The 10,000-nt window shown below is 45.7% G+C and overlaps 1 protein-coding gene across 1 annotated transcript in view; it reads left to right on the top strand.

The window, feature by feature from the left end:
• The window catches only part of cacna2d2a (calcium channel, voltage-dependent, alpha 2/delta subunit 2a), a 365,088-nt gene that overhangs the window by 224,765 nt on the left and 130,323 nt on the right, over positions 1 to 10,000 (top strand). Inside the window, 1 exon segment of the mRNA XM_063216475.1 lies at positions 3,662 to 3,797. Within this exon segment, the coding sequence (XP_063072545.1) occupies positions 3,662 to 3,797 (136 nt within the window).

The raw sequence follows: 10,000 nt of genomic DNA, 5'->3' as shown, positions 1-10,000 counted from the left end.
AGAGGTCATGTTGCATTTCAATGTATCTGTAATGTTGCCATAATGCATTGGAGTTTAATATCTGCTTTTACCTGTAGAATATAGAGAAACAAATAATATCAGGAACTGTAAGGACTTATAGGAGAAGTGTTTCTGAATTTGCACATTCATATCACATCTTAATTTCTTGTAGACTGTATTAATTTGTTAATTTTTTGGAAAAGTTGTGTGTGTGCGTGCGTGCGTGCCTGCGTGCGTGCATGCATTTGTGTGTAGGCGTTCATGCACGGGGGTGCGTGCCTGCGTGTGTGTACGTGCATGCATACGTACAGATTATGTGAATGTGTTTGTGTGAGAGAAGTGCTGGATGAAGCATCCGCAGAACTGTCTCTGTGCTGGTCCCAACAACAGCTTGTAATTGCATTTTAATAGACAATTAAAAACAGGCCATAAATCTATTCTCACACTGGGCATGAGGCTTGAATTTAATTTTGCGAAAAACAAACAGTTTTTATCATGTCAAAAGCAATTAACCCCTGCTGCTCTATTACGCCATGCCGTGTGTGTGTGTGTGTGTGTGCGTGCGTGCGTGTGTGCGTGTGTGCGTGCGTGCGTGTGTGTGTGTGTACATTCCTCATTCCTATGTTTTTTCTGCTCTGACACTGACAAATAGAGAGATGAGTTTGTGTGTGTGTGTGTGTGTGTGTGTGTGTGTAGGGTGGTGAAAGAGAAAGAGAGATACACAGTGAAGGGAAAGAAGAGGCGAGAGAAGAATACAATTTCAAGCCGACCTCAGACTGCCTGAGCAATGATTATTAGGATCATTTTTCATTGTACAGTGAATGATGTGACCTTTGCCTTCTCTTTACCTGATCTGGCCCGGGACCGGCTGTAATCTGGCGTGGACCGAACGAACGAACGAAACACTCCCCTGCTAGCCTCTCTAACTTTGCCTCTCTGTATCGCCAGCTCCAGTCTGTCTCACACCCATAGAGACGGAAGCAGGCAGCAATAAGCATTATTGTCTCTTATAGCCCATCGCCCATATTGTCTCTTAGCCCATCGCTCAATCCAGGAGAATAGAGTACAGGCACAGGCCCTGGCCACACAATAATCATCAGCAAGACTAGCTGGCCTGCCAGGATAAAAGAAAAAGAGTTTATCGAAAGATGTTGAGATAAAGGTTTGTCCTATAAAGGATAATTCTTCATGTTACACAGTTTTAATATGACTGACAATTTTGTTACATGAAAAATATTGAGTAAAAAAGTTCAAGTTTTTTCCAGCTTTTTGAACCATGGGGGGGAAGACTTAACTTTTCATAAGGAAAGAGTGTTAAATGACTAAAGGCAAGAATCCTGGGTCTAACAAGATGTTGCAATTTATCAATTAATTTAAAGAAACCTTCTGATTTAAAGACCAGCAATCTAACCATTTGGCCACAATTGTACCACTCTTTGCAAATGACAGGTGTCGGACTGTACCTTTTCTAGAAAGGAACCGGTGAAAGAAAATGAATGATGTAATTACTGTATGTAAGAGCTTAATTTCCCATTTCGTCCTCCTATGATCACTAACATCACTCGTAACCTTTAGAGCATTTCAATATGGCACCACCATGGGCTTGTTTTGACTGGCCTGCCATACGAAGCAAAGGGAATAATTCACATATAAATAATCCAATCACTCGCAGACTGCGCATTCGAGATCAAGATCTTATTTTCTCTCAGACAGACAGCCAGCCAGCTGGTCGGAGGAAAAGGCGAGACATTTCTCGCATCTCCAACTTATCAAGATAGAACGCAAAATGTCACATTAATGGGAGCGATTTGTTTCTGAATCTCTTTGTCCTCATGTAACATTCATTTTTTTTCGTTCTCTCTGATATAAATATATTCTTTTCACCGTGGCGTAATGTAAGATTAGATCAAAGAAATCAGACACAGCGGCAGACACACAATCGCCAGCCTTATGAACACAACTCAGGCACTCAAAGTGATCAACACAAACAAGCCATAAATGCATTTAATACCGTTGATTTTCGGTATATGAATTATATCGCTGGTCTGTCATCGTCAGAAACATGTCACTGTCCTTTCAATCTATAGCTGCTTATTTCCTTGCACTGAATGTATAACCAAGTCAATTTTTCATGGTACAACTTCGAAACGGACATTTCTATTACCAATGTTGTGAATTTACCCGGTTGTCTCCTGTCAGCGCATCCAATTTTCTAGGTATATCATTCATCCAGCATCCAGAGTTTGGGGAAAAACACCCACATTAGTTGTAGTTTCTCCCAGTTTTAGCCCACGTACTGTAGAGCAGTAAAATGCAGATGTTCGAATTTGATGAACCATGGAAAAGATTTTTGGAAACATCATATTATGGACGGGGGAAAAAGCTACTTAGTATTGCTTTTGAAGGCGTTTGTCCTGGCGACTGTCCAGTGAAAAGAATAAACATTACACGGTCTGGAAAGCAATTGACCCTCACTGTCACACGGTTCAGAAATTTACCTGCATGCGTGGGTGACAGAAACAGAACTAGCATAGATTGTATGTGTGTATATGTGTGTGTGCATTCGTGCATGTGTGTGTTTGTGTATGTGTGTGCGGGTATGTGTTTGCTTGTGCGACAGTCCGTGTGTACTTATACATGGACGTGTCCGTGTGTGTGTCTAGTACTTCGATTGGAGTGCTATTGAAATGCTAATTGATAGCAATCCTCTGCGGCCCATTCCATTGAATATGGACAACACTTCCGCGGCTCCTCTTTCTAGCGCGAGATGAGGGTAGGGCGCTATTGAGCCGTTTTTGTTTGCAGGGGCTATTGACAAAGGTTAATCTGTGCTGAACCCTAATAAGTCTGTGATAGCCATCGCAGACACTAATTGATTTTCTTTAGTTTTTTGTCTGTGTGTGTGGGTGTGTGTGTGTGTGTATGTATCCGTGTCCCTTTGTGTCTCTGTATGTGTGTACCCCTTTATGTGTGTGTGTGTGTGTGTGTGTGTGCGCCTGTGTGTTTGTCTGTGTCGCTGTGTTTGTGTGTGCGTGTGTGCATGTGTGCGTGTGTGTGTGTGTGTGTGTGTGTGTGTGTGTGTGTGTGTGTGTGTGTGTGCACGCGCGCGCACACGCCTGTGTGTTCATCTGTGTCGCTTTGTGTGTGTGCGCATGGTGTGTGTGTGTGTGTGTGTGTGCCTGTGTTTGATTTGCAATGTTTCATTGTGTGAATAGATGGGATCAGAGTCTGGAGTCTAAATTCTCATTACTTATGGGCTTCAGCTCATTTGTGACTTTTGTCATGTTTCCTATTCAGGTCCATAAGTGGATTTTGATAGTTTGCACTTTGTGTACAAAAGACTGTGTGATGTGTGCCAGAGGGAGAAAATGAAGTGTGTCTATACAGGAAGTGTTTCTGTGACTAAGTGTGTGTGTGCACTCGAATGCGTGAATGTGTGCGTATGTGTGTTAGAGAGAGTGCCTGTAAAGGTGCACTGTGTAGGATGGTGTCCAGAATAGGTATTGCAATTATGCTTCTAATTGAAACCCGGCTGCCTATATTGCCAAATTTGATCTTTTCATGAAAATGTGCTAAATAATAAACTAATACTACGACTGTATGTGTTGTGGAGGAAATACTCAAAGGTCTTTGTGTTGTGTATCTTCCTCTTCCTCTTCAGTCTGATGATGATGAGGAGAACCTCCTGGAGAACCCCAACTCTCTGAAGCTCGACTTCATGATGGACCCCACCTTCAAGAACAAGGTCAACTACTCCTACACGGCCGTGCAGATCCCGACTGACATCTACAAAGGCTGTGAGTACATTAGCACGTACAGTATGTAGGCATGCACATACACGCACACGCACACAGGCACGCAGGCACACACGCACACGCACACATACATAGTAAATTGACTGTGTAGTGGGCCCTGGCATGGCCAACTGGTAGGGCACTCGCCTGCCATGCGGCTGACCTGGGTTCGGTTCCCGGCCCGGGTCCTTTGCGGACCCCTCCCCGTCTGTCTCCCAATTAAAAAAATTGACTGTGTAGTCACACACACACACACACACACACACACACACACACACACACACACACACACACACACACACACACACAAGCATAGCAAATTGACTGTGTAGTGGCCCACAATGTCATAAAGTTGTCTATTTTTGTGCACAGGACTGGGAGCCCTACATAAGACTTAAAGATGGCTGCCCTCGTTAACTTCAAATTAGCTCCACTTCCTGCTCTGCCTCTGTTGCAGTAGACAGGATGCTCCAGGGAACAGAAACAGAAAACTTTGCAAAGGGGTCTGACAATAACTCTCCAGTTTTGGGGCAGCGTACACGTGTCAATCTCATACTCGGCTCATACAATACACACAGGCACGCACATGCGCTTACACCTGCATACTTACACGCACTTGGGCACGCACGCATGCACACACAACCACACACACACACACACACACACACACACACACACACACACACACACACACACACACACACACACACACCTCCTCCACATTGCATCGGCTCCCACGTGTCTATCAGCGTACTATCAACACAGTCCAGGACGTCTTTTGTGTTCCAATATTCATATCAGTAAAATCACTGTCTTGTTTGAATTTGTGATGGAAAAATCCGGTAACATTATAACTTTTCATAGTTTTTGGAGAATATCCCTTTTTGGCACCTAGTGTGCCTCTATTGCCATACAACCAATGCCATCATCCACTGTATGAAAATAACTGGAGGGAGTCTTGGCACGGCTCAACTCAGAGAGACGCCGCTAATGAAGTGTTTTGCTGGATTTTTTTCCTCAGTCGAGATGTCAGACGTGGTGTGATTAAGAGCTCTGACCTTGCCAGGGAAGCCGGGTCAGGCAGGCGGGCGGGAAGGCGGGCACTGCTGCTTGCGAGGTGGGCAGAGGCAGAGGCAGAGGAGGTGGGGCGAAGAGGAGAGCAGCGTAGTTGGAAGAAAGGGAGAGGGGACGAGGGAGGTGGATGGGGGGCATCAGAAGTGGATGGCGTGACTTAATGGACCCCGGCTGCAAAATACAGAGGCTGCGACCCGTTCTTCACTGAGGTCAAAAACGCTTAAGTAGTTTTTTTTCACAACAAGGGCTGAAACAGTCTAGCAGAACTCACATGAGGGAGTAGGTCTGGCTACAGCTCCAATTAAAACTGTCCAGACTGTTACGACTGAGGGAGATTGAGATAGCGAGAAGGAATGAATGAGGGGAAGGAAATAGATGCACTCGTGGTTAACTTTTGCTTGGATGAAAGTCCGAGCTCCTTTCCAAATGCTATATCGGATCCTTTTAAAAAATATTGAAAAAGTCTGTGTTTTTATTTTCTGTTCTTCTCAGACAATATCAGTAAAAACACTCTTTTGCTACTTGAATTGGTAAGGAAATGTCACATAACATTAATCCAGTTCCAACTACCCTGATATTTAGGACTATAATAAAAACAAATGTTTATGAAGATTGCATTTAAATAGCTTTTGTAGCATTTGGTAAAAGAGCACTTTTGGTGTTCACCATGGATATTGTCAAGTGTCCTTGTTTGGCTTGAGAAAATGTGACACACAGGATCAAGATCATTACATATGTTGCATACATGACTATGCATTACATGATTACCATTTTATTCTGTTTTCACCCCCTGTGTATTTAGTCCTGCTGTCAGAGATACCGATTGGCAGGGCTAGTATAAAGGTACAGAGAGCCAATAACCTCACAACTTTCATGCCAACCATGGCTTTTTATACCAGCGTGACTTGTCAGTGTGACATCAGTTGAATAGCATGTTTAATCACACAGCGACTGACGCGTCGTCACCTTTGCAATTTATCATTTGCAGCCAAGCCAGGGCTAGCACCATCGACTCTGGAACCCCCCATGGATGCCTGGTGGCTGCCTGAGTTGTTGATGCGCCTGCTTTTTAAGAATAGCCCGCGCTCGACAGAGAGTGGGGCGCTGTTTTGGGACTGTGGGGGAGCGTAGGCCGTTAAATAGCATCAACAGGCGTTCACGCTAACAACCTCCTCCTCCGCTGCCACGTTGCGTAGCCGTGGTTACGGTGCGTGTCTGCTGGCCTCATGCCAACCGACGTTTACGGGCAGCAGGGTAGAGTATCACTGCGGGGGGGTCTTTGGAAGCATCCACAATGATGCACCATGCACCGTCCCCTCTCTCCTACCCTGTCTCCTGCTCTCTCTTCCTCTCTATATTCTCCATGCCCCCTGCTGCTAGTGACAGTCTCTTTCCACCACAAATCCGACCCCAGCAGTGTCTCTCTCTGACTATCTCTCTCTCTCTCTCTCTCTCTCTCTCTCTCTCTATCGATGCCAAGAGACGAGGCCAACGGGCATCATATGGGCGCGCAGCTAAGTGGCAGGATGTCTGGAAAAAGCCAACTGCTAACCCTCACAAAAACATGTCCCTGTCTATGTCTCTGTGTGTGTGTGTTTGTGTGTGTGTGTGTGTGCATGCATGCGTACGTGTGTGTGTGTGTGTGTGTGTGTGTGTGTGTGTGTGTGTGTGTGTGTGTGTGTGTGTGTGTGTGTGTGTGTGTGTGTGTGTGTGTGTGTGTGTGTGTGTGTGTGTGTGTGTGTGTGTGTGTGTGTGTGTGTGTGTGTGTGTGTGTGTGCGTGTGTATCTCTAAGCGAGAAATGGAGATAGACAAATGAACTCTCTCTATTTGGACTTGACTCAGCGTTGCTTTGGCAACCTTTCCAGCCCGGCAGACAGTCAGGCATTTGGAAGCGATAATTGATACGGTCACGCTCCTTAAAACGGTGCAGGTAATCCCTAATAAGCATGTGCCGCTTATGGGCCACATGCTCAATGACTTGTGCAGAAAAAGGAGTTAGCAGCGGCTTGCCATTCCACGGATGCTGAAATACCTCATCTGTGGCACCATATGCCATCCTTTTTTTCTTCTTCTTCCTCAAGCCAGAATCGAACCCGCGTCCCCGGTGTAACAGTTTGGTGTTTGACTTCAGAAGAGTAAAGCTATGCACATCCCACCTTACTGAGGCCAGGTGCAGGACAAAGACGGTTCTATCAACACAGACAGTAGAAGTCTGTGTGCAGTGGCTCAATGAGCTAAGCCAGTGTTTCTCAACCTTTTTTAGGCGAGGCACCCTTTCAATTCATGAAAAATCTCAAGGCACCCCAAACCAACAAGCAGCCACATGGTATTGCATTTGATACTACACAAGCTTAGAAAAGTAAGACGTCACACAACCTAGCCTACGTTCGAATTTGCAGCTTTATCTCAGACAGGCTATGTGTAGGCCATACTGGGGCAACCTAAATTTACTTTACTGTGCGTAAAAGGTAGGTGAAAGATTCCACAGACTAGCATTAATTTATTAATTTAGACAAATATGTATTATATTACATAATTTATTTTTTTGGTCAGCTTCACATACTGTCAGCCACGTTTCCGCGGCACCCCTGAGGGGTGTGTGCGGCACCCCAGGGTGCCCCAGCACCCCTGTTGAGAAACACTGAGCTAAGCCACCATACCATTACGCCGGCAACCCGGGTTTGATTCCGGCCCGAGGTCCTTTGCCGATCCTTCCCCATCTCTCTCTCTCTCTCTACTTCTTTTCTGTCTCTCTCTTACTGTCCTATCTCAAATAAAAGGTGCACTGCAACTCTGAATGTTTTGCCTATCAGGGCCTTCATCACGCATCTACTCTCTCTGCCTTGGCTGTTTGAGCCATGCCCAAGGCCTTGCCAGCCTTGTTTTTGGAAATTTATACTGTAGACGTGAGCACCATGACTGTCACATCACCAACGTTTGCCACCGTCACTGCGGCGTCCTCGACTTCATAAAAATGCCACGGAAGGGCAGAGAATGCAGGGGTGTTTTATGGACTGGACGGCATTGAAATATTGCCCTTTGAAGGAATGGGGGAGGATGAACCAAACCCACATGGTCCATCAGCATCAGAAGCAGATGCCACTGCTCATCTGGAGCTGTCAGCCAGTCGTGCCGGAGCAGACACCAGACAGCACATGTAACAAGGTCCCCAGACGCTCGTGAGATCATGTTGGGTATGAGCTGTCTTGTGTGCTAGTACATATAGTAGTTTGCAGCTTAGGCAGGGTGTTGTAGGCCTCCCATATCCTTGGCGTCGCAATCAAACCTGCTACTTGCTGAATGGATCTTTCATGTTATTTATAACATGCTTTTAAATGTTGCAAGCCTAATGCTTCTTATACTGTACAGTTTAAGCTAGTCCAATTGTTTTTTTTAAATGGAAATCATCACACACACTGTCTTGGGCTGCTCAGTCCACAGTTAATGAAATGGGCTCTCGTTGGGAAATTACCCAAGCCGGATTCAAACCTGGATCCCAACGGGCACTTTGCCCATATACAGTACATATGGTAGAGTGCATCAGTGTTGTGCACCTCCAGGTGACCCCACAGTGCCCCACGCCCCAAAAGAAATTCCAGTGGCTCATGTACTAGCCGTGCAGTGTTTACGCAGATTGTAGTTAGCGTGTTTGTGATTGGGAGGGAGGGAGGGAGGGGAGGGAGGGTAGGGAGGGTAGGGATGGCAGTGGCAGGTGGCAGGTGGCACTGGTGCCACCGTTTCAGCAGCAGTGTCCACATGTGCCAGCAGTTGTCTTTTGGTAACTGGCATCTGTCCCCTTGTCACATTTGTTTGCAGTGTCACTATCAGATAGAGAGAGAGAAAGATAGAGAGAGAGAGAGATACAGGCTCGACTTTATTTTTTTCAGGCTCATCCAAATAATGACAAGAGAGAGAATGAAAGACGGAAAGAAAGAGAGAGGAAGAGTTGGACAAGAGAGGAAACAGAAATAGACTAATAATAGAAGCCATTTAGAGTAAAGAACGTTTTCTTTTTTGTTTTAACCCCCAACACCCCTCATTCTAGTTCCGTCCATTGTATTGCTCTAGGCAACTAAATGAGGCGCCGAGCACGTCCCAGTTACATTCGCCTGCCAGGGTCCCCGTGTCCGTTTTATTGAGATTGAGAGCGTTCCCTCGGCACCGTAATGAACCATTTTATGATTAATCATCCTGCCGCGATGCTCCCACCGCCAGGCCTGCAAACTTTCTAATTAGCCTGGGTCAAACAGCCGCGCGGCTTTTTGCCGGCTAATTGTTGATGCCTGTTATGGAACGGACACTGGCCGTGAAAGGGGACCAGTGGTGTGGGTGGCTGTGTGGACGGAGAGTGGGGCTGGTGGGTGCTATAAACAAAGCATTGATGGGAGTACGGGGGCAGTGCCCTTTGAACAGAGATGCAGCCGGGGGGATATCTCAAAGCAAGAGCACAATTGCTGACGATTTTTGGGAGCGGTGGCTGTTGCTATGTTGCTGATTGGTGTGTTGGATGGGAATGTGGGATCTTCTGTTGTTTGATGTACCTGATTGTACCTGATGTACCTGATTGATGTACCTGGTTGGGTAGGGCAAGTGATGTAGGGGTGACAGATGGCCAGGTCAGCCAGTCATAACGCAGGATTAATATTAGTTTCTGTTGATTGACTTCAACAACAGAAAGAAGTGCACTGTTGGTGTAATGGTTGCCAGCCACCATTAGAATGTTTGTGAACTACAAGTCATTCTTTTCTTCAAACCTTTTAACTCAGACATGTAAAGGTTTTATCCTTGTACCTGACATATTTAGACTGTGTAACTCCCTCAGAGGGTCACACGGGTGTTGGTGTGTGACGTTGTTTATAATCAGCAACCTGACTTACAGTAGCTAACAGCTCTAGCTTTTAGCTCACTTAGCACTGTCTTCTTCCCTGTCCACAGTTGATACCTTGTGCCTTTCGATTCTAATTGAGGAGCTGTGGCTAGGGACCCGTGGACACATACCTGAAGGTCACAAAGATAGCCTGAGTATCCAGACTAAAACATCGAAATGTGGATTTGAATATGATATTGTGATTATTAGCCATTAGGTGGGTTTGTCTTGTTTACTAGACTATCACAATGAGTAAGTGGAGGG

The sequence above is a fragment of the Engraulis encrasicolus genome, chromosome 14 (genome assembly GCF_034702125.1).
Source record: "Engraulis encrasicolus isolate BLACKSEA-1 chromosome 14, IST_EnEncr_1.0, whole genome shotgun sequence".
Lineage (NCBI taxonomy): Eukaryota > Metazoa > Chordata > Actinopteri > Clupeiformes > Engraulidae > Engraulis > Engraulis encrasicolus.
Note: the sequence above shows the minus strand (reverse complement) of the source record. Positions and strands in the feature narration are given on the sequence as shown.